A 12,635-nucleotide genomic window follows, 5' to 3' on the forward strand; every position below is an offset into this window, starting at 1 on the left:
GTGGTCAAAAATTCAAGCAGAAGATTGTGGCTGGCTACCAAAAGCGCCTTATTGCAGTGAAACTTGCCAAGGGACATGTACCCATAGCAAAGCAAAATTGAAGATGAGATCTCATGTATGTCTTATATACATCTCCTAGACATAAAAGAGCACTAATCGAGACCAAAGTAGTTTTCTCATTCTTCTCAGATGTATCTCCTGAGAAATAAGGCTCACAGTGAGCACTGTGAGAGATCTCAAAGTTGTCTAATAGTTATCTCTTTTCCCGATTTCAACTAAGACCAAAATGAGAGATGAATGAGCTGGTCTCCAATATGTCTCAATTATGTCTCAGTGAGAGATATACATGGTTTTGTTTCTCACTACTCACTGTTTGAGTTCTCAGATGTCTCTTTTCTATTTCAGCAAAAAGAAAATTGATGAGTATTGGTTTCAATATGTCTCAATGATGTCTCACTGAGAGATATACTTGTTTTTGTCTCTCACTGCTCACCATTTGAGTTGTCAGATATGCCTCTTTTCTATCTTAGGAAAAATAAATTAAAAATACATTTTAATTGGCACAATTTCATTATACCTCAATCATACTCCAGTTTATCTCATGCCAACATTTGGAGAAAATAATTAATTCAGGCAATATGGATGTATGGTCTGAAATCTATATGGTTTATTTGCATAATGTTCTACTTAATGTGTTGATTTCTTATACACACGCCATGTACAGTAACTCAGTGACTACAATTGTGAGATTTAAAACTGAACCCAAACAATACTGTTATGATCACAATACCCTTTTTAAGACCTTTTAACATTAGTGAACTTTCTAGAGCAGTGGTTCTCAAACTCTTTTCACAAAGTACCACTTCAGAAAACATTTGGCTCTCCAACCACCATGATAAGGACTAATATTAAAATACAGTAGCGTAGTAGGCCTAAATATTTCTTAACTTGTGCCCTGTGAAAGATGCTTACGGTTCCAGAATTGATGCAGTGACCAGCATGTATTTGCAATGCAGAGAGGTGAACTGTGTCCAATAGAAGTTCACTAGATGCTCCATATAGTTTAATCCTAGACAAATATTTGTTTTCCTGACAGAAACTATCATCTTTAGTCATATGTCTGTAAAATTCAGCTATGACATTCCCTGGTTTAATAGTTTGTGAAATAACAGGAATAGACTGCACAAGTTTGACTACATTTACCATCTGCATAGGTATATTTTGAGTACCATGTATGAGCCTTAACAAATATCCATTTTTGTCTTCATCTGTGTTCCAAGTAAGTGAGATGTTTTTAGGGTCACTAAGAGGACCACCCCTATCGACAAGCTGTTTGTAAACTTCTGCATCATATATATCTTCAATGTTGTTAGCATCTGCCTTCTTTCTGCTTAATCTAAAGTTAAGCTTCTCCTGAAAACCTGGCTTGAGGAACAAAGACCTTATTTGAGCCTTAATTGGAACCTCTATAAAGGATGAGGATCTTTCTTCTGACACACTGGTCCCACAAGACAGGCATTTTATTTGTTTACTTTCTAATGGCCCAAAACAATTACTGCAGTATTTATGTAATAAAATAGGCGATGATGCAGAGCGGGATAAAAAAAAGTTTTTGAACTTCTGTACACTGTTTAAGCAGTCTGCATTCAGACTATCGGGACAAAGCAACTTGAACATTTTCAGCAAATCGCTTAGGGCCTTATCAGTGACTTTATGACAGTTTACATAACACATGATGATCAGAAGGCACTCTGCCATGGTTACTGATACATTGTCATATATTGGTTTGTCTGTTGTGTCCTTGATATTTGACTCTTCTGCACACTCCTCACTCAAACTATCTTCAAATCCTTCATTAAACGTATGTCTGTCATTGTACATCCAATCCCCCATATCAGGGAGAGATTCCTCAAATGATTGAGATGGATCATACTCAGCATCGACATGTAGTTCAGTTGTTAGGCCATCAGGAGGATCTATGAGGGCTGATCTGGAAAATGGTTTTCCATTCTCTTTGATAGAGTCAAAAGTAGAAATATTTTCATGTGCTGAAATTAAAATAGAATAAAAATCATTAAAGGTTTTTTATAACATTTTGTCACAAGGCAAAACGTACAACATCTCAGCATATCGCTCACATTCTTACACTCAAAAGTTTGTCATATTTTAGCAGGATATGCTTTGTGACAAAATTCACAACAAAACATTAGTCAGACACAGAAGACGGTGGGTGTACCTGGCAGGTAGGGAGAGGCTTGATGTTCCAGAGTGGTACATCCTGCATGGACACCTGGAGGTTGGATGTGTTCCATTTGAAGAGCAGTGTTTTGGGCTCCTTCAGGAGGCACCGCCTCCTGCAGTGTTCCCCTGCTGCTACCTCCTGACACAAAGAAGAGGAACCAAAAAACTCTAAAGATTAAAATAATTAAAAGAAAAGAAGAAAACTTGCAAAACAAGAAACAAGTTGACATAAATTGAACACATTATACAAATCCAGCTAATGGAATGCATTTACTTTTTTCCCACATCTTGATCGCATTGTAGTTCACGTTTACATATCTTCTTTGTATGTGGTAACACATAATCCACAGTATTAAATGTAACTCATCACAATACAACACGCACTATAAAAAGAAAGTGTGGATCTTCGGTGATAAACAATGCCAATGATTAGTACATACACAGCAGCAAACCAAACATATGAGAAAGGATCTTGACGAGGGATGCAAATTATTGTAAATATTGTGTTATTTTGGTTTCAAAATTCTCACAATAATGCAGTGATGTGTGACGCTATCAAACGAGAACTCCCGTCAGTGTGTTTTTTTCTGACAATATTAAGTGGGCTGATCTGAGAAGTAAACTCGATCTCCCATGATCACCCGCGCAGTGTGGGACAACAAAGTTCAAACAGGGGACATTATATAGGGGCGAAAAAGAGGAAGTGTGCAGGAGTGACGGGAACGTTTGTGCTTCGTAGATTGGAGGAATTGTTGCTGTGAAATATTTCTGTGCCTATAACTGCCGTGTTAGATTAAACTAAAACAAAGTCTGCATACTGCAAGGTAAAGCATGCCACATTCATCCCGACCATTTCCAAGTCGACCCAGAGCCGTTGCAGCTCACCAGAGGAAATGCGCCGGTAGGAACGCGGACATGCACAAAATAAGAAATTTGCCCGCACTACACACCACAATGTCTACAATAAGTGAGTAATATATTAGAATGAGTTATATGTTAGAACCGTTAACTGGAAAATATCGTTGATGTGAAACCAAGACGCCAGAAGGTAAAATATCCATTTGTGAGGTATTTACATGATTAAAAGTCAAATTATTAGTTAACTCTTAAGAATCAGTATTTTATAAACTAATATAAAAATGTCCACTGCAAAGGACAGTTTCTTAGGAAGTTAAAAGTTTAAAGACACTAAACAGCAGTGATGTAACAATATCAAAATGTCATATCACCGTTACTGTGACCAAAATGATCACTGTTTGCATTATCATCGCAGTATTGTTGAATGTGCTCAAAAAGTAATCATACCCACACTCATACCAAGTTGTATTAAAAAAAAAACTTACCAGACACACAAAATAGTTTCTTGGCAGAAAAAACATTGTTGTTTTACATTTGTTACACTGGATGTTTACTGTTTATGTCAGTTTAAAGACACTTATTTGAAAGTTTTGGTTTGTCTTTGTGTGTTACTTGAAATTCTGGATGATTCTGCACCATTCCTTTGCACTTAAAATACCTGTTTATAATAATAAATAGGACTACAACATATGAACATTATGTTTGTGTTCAATTACAGTATACTGTAAGTGTGTTTATCCTAAACATTCCTGCCACTTCATTTAACACACTTTGACATTTTTGTAACAATATCTTACCATGGCTTTAACACTGTGACGATATCATACCGTGAAATTTTGATATTGTTACATCCCTAATCATGACCTGATGTTACTTACCAGCCTCAACTTGAAGATGAAAGGTTCAAAGAAGATTAATTACACATGCTGAGATAACTCATATTTCAAGTTTCATTCTTCATACGTAATGCTACTGTAATCAGGGTAATGCTTGTTCCTGACAAACTGTGGACAGCTTTTTATCCATCTATCTGGTCTGTAAATCTCAATCAGAACTAATTCACATAAACAAAGAACACGCATATACATATAACTTACTTAGACATTGCTCATCAGTCTCCACATTCACATGGTGGCTGCAGACGGAATGACTGCAGGAAGAAAAATAAAGTATCACATATTATATCTGCTGCCAGTTTAATGCACCACCACTATGCCAGTCTACTCACCAATTGTACAGTCCTTCTTCATCGTTTATTTGAGTCGACTTCTTTACCAGTTCTTCTCCATCGTTTTCCAGGTTTTCGTTTTGTCATTTGGACACTCCAATACTATGTAAATACAGACAAAGGTTGCTGGAATATACAGTGGGACTTCTTAAATGTAAAACTCTATATTATATTGAAGCAGTGTTTGTTCAGTAATGTATATTGTTCCACTTCCAATATTCTCTGTACATTTATTTCTATCATTGTTATTTCACAATGGGATGTATAAAGTGTATCTTCTATCTCACCTCGGTGGAGGTAAGTGTTGGAGCGGCTGGCTACGGTGTGTTAGCCAATGACTTTGGCTGGGGGGGCCGGGACTTCCGGGGGGATAGGGAAGTGACGTTGTTAATAGTGTTGGTTCGAGTTTTGCCGGGAAAAGGGTTAGACACACATTGGAGCTGTTGTGTGGTTGAATTACATCTTGTGCAATAAAGACAAGACAAACAAAGAAGTCGTATGAGCCTACATTTCTGGGATTATTACAGTATCATAGCTTCTAGCAAGGTGGTTGCGCCGTTGAATGCGGCATTTATAGCTCTATTTTCGTAACACAGTGACGTTACAGTAGTTCAATAAATACTAACTTGTGTGTTAAAGTAATTTAAATACCAAAACAAAAACAATAAATGGTATTACTTACTTTCAGTCGTTATTCCTTCGATGCTGAATTGTTTCTTCCAAACGAAATCAAGTCACATCCGCCCACTAAATGCGCATGCGTGTTTTCCAGTAAGAGCAAATATGATTGGACTCATGGGGCGCCGTGCCAAATCTCGCGAGAATGTTGTTGAGACAGCTCCACATCTCAGAATTTAGATAAAGTTGATTTTCTCCTTACTTGTCCATCTGAAAATAGCCATTTTTGGCTATGTGTAACTTTCAAAGGAAGACAATTCAGAAAATTCACGCTTTGTACCAGACAGCATCCCCACCTTCTACCATCCTAGTCACGTCCGTTGTGTCCTTGGGCAAGACACTTCACCTTTGCTCCTGATGGCTGCTGGTTAGCGCCTAGCATGGCAGCTCCCTCCATCAGTGTGTGAATGTGTGTGTGAATGGGTGAATGTGGAAATAGTGTCAAAGCGCTTTGAGTACCTTGAAGGTAGAAAAGCGCTATACAAGTATAACCCATTTATCATTTATTTATCATTGCATTGCATAGTTTTGATACCTGTAAAACTCGGATGTGGCAAAATTATGAATGCCTGATTATTATGTTCTTGCCTTACAGCGTATGTCCTGAGATGCGGTACCCTTCCTGATTGGGACAATATTGAGGAGGCCAAGCTCAAGAAAGCTTTGGTAAACAAATGTCGGGCCAGAGCAGGTTTTAAGTAGGCCCTTGTACCTGCCAAGTTCATTCTGGGGTAGGATGTTTCCTTTGTAAACATGTTAATATTTTGGTCTGGGGTTGCACAGTATATATAGTATAAAATTGCCATATGATGTAGCTTTTAGTACCACGTTATACTGTGACAATGCATATTGAGCTGTGCTGTGTCTCGCAAATTTGGCACCGATGCAACCTCACTAACAAGCTAGCGGCTAATATCCCTCCACAGTGCAAAGCTGTTTCGAAATAAAAAAATAATACAACTGGAAATGACGCAGTACGTTACTGCTTACATAATCAGGTATATTAGTAGTAATAGTAATTCAGTGTTTGTATTTGAGTGGGCCCCAGACCCCTCTGTAGTGAAAAAGTTGGTCGGGCCCCGAGGTAAAAAATGTTAAGTATCCCTGGTTTTCAATGTGTGATTATTGTTTGTATGTAGACCAGTTCTAAACAGCCCGGTTACAATTTTATAAATTTATTTCAGTTTTTGCTTGGAATATTTAAAAAATGGAAAATGTTGTCATTTACTCACCCTCTTACTGAGATGAAGTCAAGTGGGTTTTTTTTAACTACGGTACATGGTTTGCGCAACAAGGAGTTAAAAAAACTACACCTGACTTTTTCACGTGTGGGGTGGTATAGCTCGGTCGGTAGAGCGGCCGTGCCAGCAACTTGAGGGTTTCAGGTTCAATTCCCGCTTCCGCCATTCTAGTCACTTCCGTTGTGTCCTTGGGCAAGACACTTTACCCACCAGCTCCCAGTGCCACCCACACTGGTTTAAATGTAACTTAGATATTGGGTTTCACTATGTAAAGCGATTTGAGTCATTAGAGGAAAGCGCTATATAAATATAATTCACTTCACAACAACAAAGTGAGTACTTGGGGTTAAATTAATTTATATTTGTATTTGTTGTTTTTTTTGTATATTGTTTTCTATGTTGTTTTAATTATTGTGAATGTCAATATGTACATTATGTTTGTAATAATTAACTACATTTAAATTGTTGTATTTAATCTATTTTTATATCTTATGTTTTGTATTTTTGTATAGCCAAATAAAGTTATACACCTTTCAATATTTGAGTATTTTTTTTACTGTTATTTCTAATTAAGTCAGATAATTGAACTCTCAATTTGTTCTCATTATTCTCAAATTTGAGATTTGATGGCTTTGTTAAGACATTTAAGAGAATTAATCAAGACATGAAAGAGACATACATAAGATCTCTTTTATTGCTCATACATCTAATTTATTTCTCTTTAATTATCCTTCAAAATAAATGGGACATAATTGAGATCAGTGTCATACATATATGAGCTCTCCTCAGTGTATCCCACTTCTCAAATATTGCTCAAATGGTTGTCTCAACTCAACCTCCTTTGTCTCAGTGATGTCTTGTCTCTTTTTAGCTTATTTATTGCTCCTAAGGGTCCCTTAGGAGCAATAAAAGAGAAACAATTGATCACAGAATTAGACAGATATGAGAAGCTCAAAATGTTCTCAAGATACGAGATCAAGCAACAGATGAGCAAGCACATTTTTGCTATGGCTAAGCAAATATTAACATTGCTGGATGTATACTTTTGAAACAGCAGAGTTGGTCACATTTTCAGTAGACCCATAATAAATTCATAAAAGAACCAAACTTCATGAATGTTTTTTGTGACCAACAAGTATGTGCTCCAATCACTCTATCACAAAAAAATAAGAGTTGTAGAAATTATTGGAAATTCAAGACAGCCATGACATTATGTTCTTTACATGTATTTAAACTTTTGACCACGACTGTATACCGGCCCCCAGACACATTTTTTTCTCTAAATTTGGCCCCCCTGAGTCAAAATAATAGACGTACACAATGACATGTACATTATCTTTAAAACCAGCCTGCACGTACACAGAGCAATGGGAACATTATTATCTCTTTTTTGTCAGTGTTTAAAGCGCACATGATACAATTATACAATTATAACATGTTTAGCAATGTATTACATGTGCAGTGAAGTGTACATTATTTATAAAATCAGCCACACTAACAAGCCAAGGAAACCATTTTGCATGTCTGAGGTGCCTATATAAATCGCACGGATGTGCTTGTGCCGCTGCAAAACCCCTTTGGCATTATAAAGCATTTAATCATGGATATAGTGACATAGTACATGTGTAATGAAGTGTGTATTGTATTGTGTTTTTTTTTTTAGTTGCTTGGCCGCTTTTTACGCGCTCCATCGACATAAATGCAAGCAACACACGTAAGTTAACTTCATGATTTGTCGTTAAATAAGGACTAAAAACAAAAGATAATGTTGCACCTTTCTTATGGACACAGAGCAAAAAGTCTCACTTGTCAAAGTTGTCCCATCAAGTGGAGGTTCGACAGCGATCGTATCCAAAACAGCTGTCATTAGCGCCGGTGGGAGTGTCGCAAAGACAATTTTGATGTGTCTTTTTATTAATATTGAGTGAAAATAACAGCATTTTTACGTTCAAACTAGGGTTGTACGGTATACCGGTATTAGTAAAGTACCGCGATACTAATGAATCATATTCAGTACTATACCGCCTCTAAAAAGTACCGGTCCCCTACGCCCTTTGCGCCCTGTCGTTGTCACGTTGTGTCATTGCTGGTTTAAGAGCAGAGGAGCATGTTTGGCAGCGCACACTCACGGAGCACTTACAAGCAGACACAGTGTGTAGACAGAAAAAGGAGATCGGACACATTTTGACTTAAAAACTAAAGATAAAAGTGAAGCTATAACACTGTAATGCCCTCAGGAAGAGGTGCTGTAAGACATGGTGAGCTAGCTAGCGGCTAACGTCCATTAGCAGTCTGTAGTGTTTTAGCTACTTCTAAATCACTAATCCTCGCCTCCTTGGCGACAAATAAAGTAAATTTCTTACAAGTATCCTCCCTGCAGGACGAGGAATAGCTAAACATGTTTCACTACACAGCGTAGCTCACCGGCATCCCAATGTAAACAAACGCCATGGGTGTACAGTATCTACACCTAACATCCACTGTAACGATACCAAGTACGGGAGCGAATCTAGTCAATACTACTTTGATTACATCGATAGTTTTTGGCATCACATCTTCTTTCATTTAAAAAAAGAAAATGTAGATTATGTTTATAAACTCAGAAAATATGTCCCTGGACATGAGGACTTAAATTATGACTAATGGATGATCCTGTAACTACTTGGTATCGGATCGATACCCAAATTTTGTGGTATCGTCCAAAACTACCGTATTTTTCGGACTATAAGTCGCAGTTTTTTTCATAGTTTGGCCGGGGGTGCGACTTATACTCAGCGACTTATGTGTAAAATTATTAACAAATTGTCATGACGCGGAGTCGAACCCACGTTTCCTCTGCAGCTGCAGGCACTTCTGTTAACCCCTCTGCTGGCAGCACACTCAGACACACCTCTGCTCGCGCTGAGCACAACACGCCCACATAGCAACAAGCCTGCAAGCAATCAGTCATCAGAGCACCTGGACCTGACGAGGGGGAGCGGCATAAAGACCAGCGGACCCAAGGAACCTTTGCCAGAACGTCGCTAACCTTCCAGTAAGCATCGCGTCTGGCATTCCTTTCCCAGTGATTTCCTCGTCCTTGTTTTGCTCTCTCTCCGTGTTTTCCCCCTGGTTCATGCCCTTTTGTATTTCCACAGTGACTCTCCTGACCTCCGTGATCGTGCCTTGTCACTCGACACCCATCCGGATTTCTAACTGCCCTCCTCGATCCACGACCTCCCTGCTCGGACCTAGACCACGCTGCCCTGCTCTTGCCCACGACCACTTGCCTGTCCACGAACTGCCTCTTCGCCTTGCCCCCTTGGATAACGACGAAAGATACAACCAACATTTACAGACAACAACCCTTGGTAACATTTACATTATTAATTTTACACATAGTCAACACTCACTCACTTTGAGTAGCATACACACGCCACGTATTCATCAAAGGTTTCAAATAAACCTTGTAAACCTCAGTCCTGCCCTGGTTGTCGCCTCCTTCCCTTCTCTGATACACAACACAAATTACCGTAAAATATCAAATAATATTATTTAGCTCATTCACGTAAGAGACTAGACGTATAAGGTTTCATCGGATTTAGCGATTAGGAGTGACAGATTGTTTGGTAAACGTATAGCATGTTCTATATGTTATAGTTATTTGAATGACTCTTACCATAATATGTTACGTTAACATACCAGGCACGTTCTCAGTTGGTTATTATGCGTCATATAACGTACACTTATTCAGCCTGTTGTTCACTATTCTTTATTTATTTTAAATTGCCTTTCAAATGTCTATTCTTGGTGTTGGGTTTTATCAAATACATTTCCCCAAAAAATGCGATTTATACTCCAGTGCGACTTATATGTGTTTTTTTCCTTCTTTATTATGCATTTTCGTCCTGTGCGACTTATACTCCGGAGCGACTTATACTCCGAAAAATAGGGTAATGTAAAGCATCCAAACAACGGAAGAATAAGTGATTATTACATTTTAACAGCAGTGTAGATACAACATGTTAAAACAGAAAATAACTGAACAAGTAGATTAATAATTCATTTTCTACCGCTTGTCCTTAATAATTTTGACAAAATAATAGAATGATAAATGACACAATATGTTACTGCATATGTCAGCAGACACATTAGGAGCCTTTGTTTGCTTACTTACTACTACTTTTATGTTCAATATTTTATTTAAGGACAAACTTGCAATAAGAAATATATGTTTAATGTACCCTAAGATTTTTTGTTAAAATAAAGCCAATAATGCAATTTTTTTGTGGTCCTCTTTATTTAGAAAAGTATCAAAGTACCGAAAAGTTTCAAAAATACATTTTGGTACTGTTACCAAAATATTGGTATTGGGACAACACTAGTTCAAACATACAGTAATTCCTCTTATGGTGCGTTTAAAGGCAGTTGAGCTTTGGAAATGACAGCGTACAACCGTGACGTCATCACAAGTCTCCATTTGTGCCGTGCACACGCATACTCTACGCGGAGGGAAGGTTGCATGTCCACTTCCAATCTGCTTGCTAACCTCTCGCTTACAGACACTGCCACTGGCTAGCCCTTGTGGTGAACGGAGAAGCAGCATTGTGCGTCAGTCTTCTCCTGCCAGTACACAGCCTCTCCTTCACCAAGACTCCTGTCAGGCCTCCACGTGGCCACACACGGTAACTAGGGCCCCGTGGCCCAAGGCAAACGTGGCAGGGGATCTCGGAGCTGCAGTGGTCCCCAGAGGCGTGATGCGCAGGCCCACTTTGTGGACACGCCCTGGCGTCACCCAACCACTGCCCCGCTGCCTTGTGGGTTAGTCTGGGAAGACAAAAGGCTAGGGGAGCACACCCTGAGAGAAAAGCAAGTGCTGGTAGGCGCACCATAGGCGGTCCTCCAACAGACCGGAGTTCCGGCAGCCTCCTGCAGCTGTGAGGAGTTGCCGGTCGTCCTGGGTTTCCCTTACCATCGGATACAGCTCCCCACAGCGAAGAAGTGACGTTGGAGTCTGCGCGTCTCCCTCGTCAAAAAAGACCTCAACGGCGGAGTGGGCGGATGATGGTTGCATAGAAGCTCCACAACGGTCACAAAGGCGGCAGAAGGCTGCAGCAAAGATGGGCCCCCAATTGTCTTGGTCTCCATGCCATTGGACCCTGGCCTTCTCTTTGCCAAGGACAGTGTGGTGGCTGTCTGTGCACCAGTCTCCCCACTTTAAAAAATTTCACGCACAGGCGTTCTCCTGAAGGCAATCCCACCAACAGGAGGACAATCATACTCGTTTCGAGTGATCGCCGACGACAACCGTTGGAAAGGTCTTTTTTGCGCCAATAGGTGTATTTTAAATTGGGAACATTTCAAGTTACTATGGCGACGCTATTCAAGAATAAACAAAAATGTGGGCTATAATGGGGAATATTTACAGCACACCTGAGAGATTACCTCCTCTCGTAGCTCAGCCATTCTTTCACGTAGCTCGGTGCTTAACGTCTCATTTTGTTCACACACTTGTCTACTTTAACACTGGCTAAAAAGTTTTAATGTCCAATGTTTGGTTTTGGCTGGATGGCCATCGGAGTGAGGCGAGTGCCATCGGCTCAGCCTTTCCCCATTAAAGTGGATGGCACAGCCTCTAATTTTCTAGAGCGCGGAAGCCCAAAATATTTGCTCTTATTTTTGGTGAAAAACCTGTCCTCACGGCCAAATCTTTTATGCCACTGTCATGTGTTTCGGTGAAAACACATGTCCTCGCTCAGAAAATGTCACTTTTATAGAGCTCATGTGTCCCATTTGGCTTCTGCTGGGTCTCAAAGCCAAGAAAGTCAGCTAAATCTCTCATCTAGGCCTAATGTTAAAACGTCACAAACAAAAAACACAAAAATTAATATTTTCCTACTCGCTCTAACTCGGCCATTTCTCCACTTATCGGAAATCTAACAACACCGGAACGTTCCTCAAAGCCTTTAAGCGCTCACGTTTTTTACGAAAAGTTGATGTCTAAAAGCCTTTGCCCACAATCAGACTTTGTTCGGCATTAAGTTTTTCTACAAATCCTACTTAACTTTCTGTCTTTGTGTAATAGTAGCAGCCTCATCTAATTACATGAATTCCTGTAATGTCCCGTGACAGCCCCTCCCCTCAGATATCTTAGTCTGTTACAGTGTTAACAGATCATTTCATGTTACCATGGCAACGCTATTTACGAACAAAAAAAAACATCTTTTGTCTACTACGTAACTACGAGGCTAAACGGCTAACGAACCCTCACATATGATATACTGTCCGAAAGGTCTCGTTTGCGCTGAAAGGCGTATTTTAAATTGGGAACATAGTGTTACCATGGCGACGCTATTCACGAATAAACAAAACAGTAGACACACAACAGAGCCCCTCAGTACAAAAATCAT

General features: G+C 39.4%; 2 protein-coding genes across 11 annotated transcripts in view; both read right to left on the reverse strand.

The window, feature by feature from the left end:
* The window catches only part of ppfia4 (PTPRF interacting protein alpha 4), a 322,419-nt gene that overhangs the window by 111,335 nt on the left and 198,449 nt on the right, over positions 1 to 12,635 (reverse strand). The gene's annotated exons all lie outside the window — the stretch shown is intronic.
* On the reverse strand, positions 865 to 5,201 carry LOC133645971 (uncharacterized). The gene is made up of 5 exons (XM_062040898.1): positions 5,010 to 5,201; positions 4,328 to 4,421; positions 4,197 to 4,249; positions 2,237 to 2,380; positions 865 to 2,048 (listed from the first exon to the last, which is right to left on the reverse strand). Exons 4-5 carry the CDS (start codon positions 2,310 to 2,312, stop codon positions 865 to 867), a joined length of 1,260 nt encoding a protein of 419 aa, XP_061896882.1. The 5' UTR covers positions 2,313 to 2,380; positions 4,197 to 4,249; positions 4,328 to 4,421; positions 5,010 to 5,201.

This window comes from Entelurus aequoreus, linkage group LG01, assembly GCF_033978785.1.
Source record: "Entelurus aequoreus isolate RoL-2023_Sb linkage group LG01, RoL_Eaeq_v1.1, whole genome shotgun sequence".
Lineage (NCBI taxonomy): Eukaryota > Metazoa > Chordata > Actinopteri > Syngnathiformes > Syngnathidae > Entelurus > Entelurus aequoreus.

Excerpts from the sequence above, each read along its gene's own strand:
- LOC133645971 (XM_062040898.1), bottom strand. The coding sequence starts at position 2,312 with ATGGAACACATCCAACCTCCAGGTGTCCATGCAGGATGTACCACTCTG. Across the intron at positions 2,049-2,236 it reads AGCCTCTCCCTACCTGCCAG|CACATGAAAATATTTCTACT; the intron begins GTACACCCACCG and ends TTTTAATTTCAG.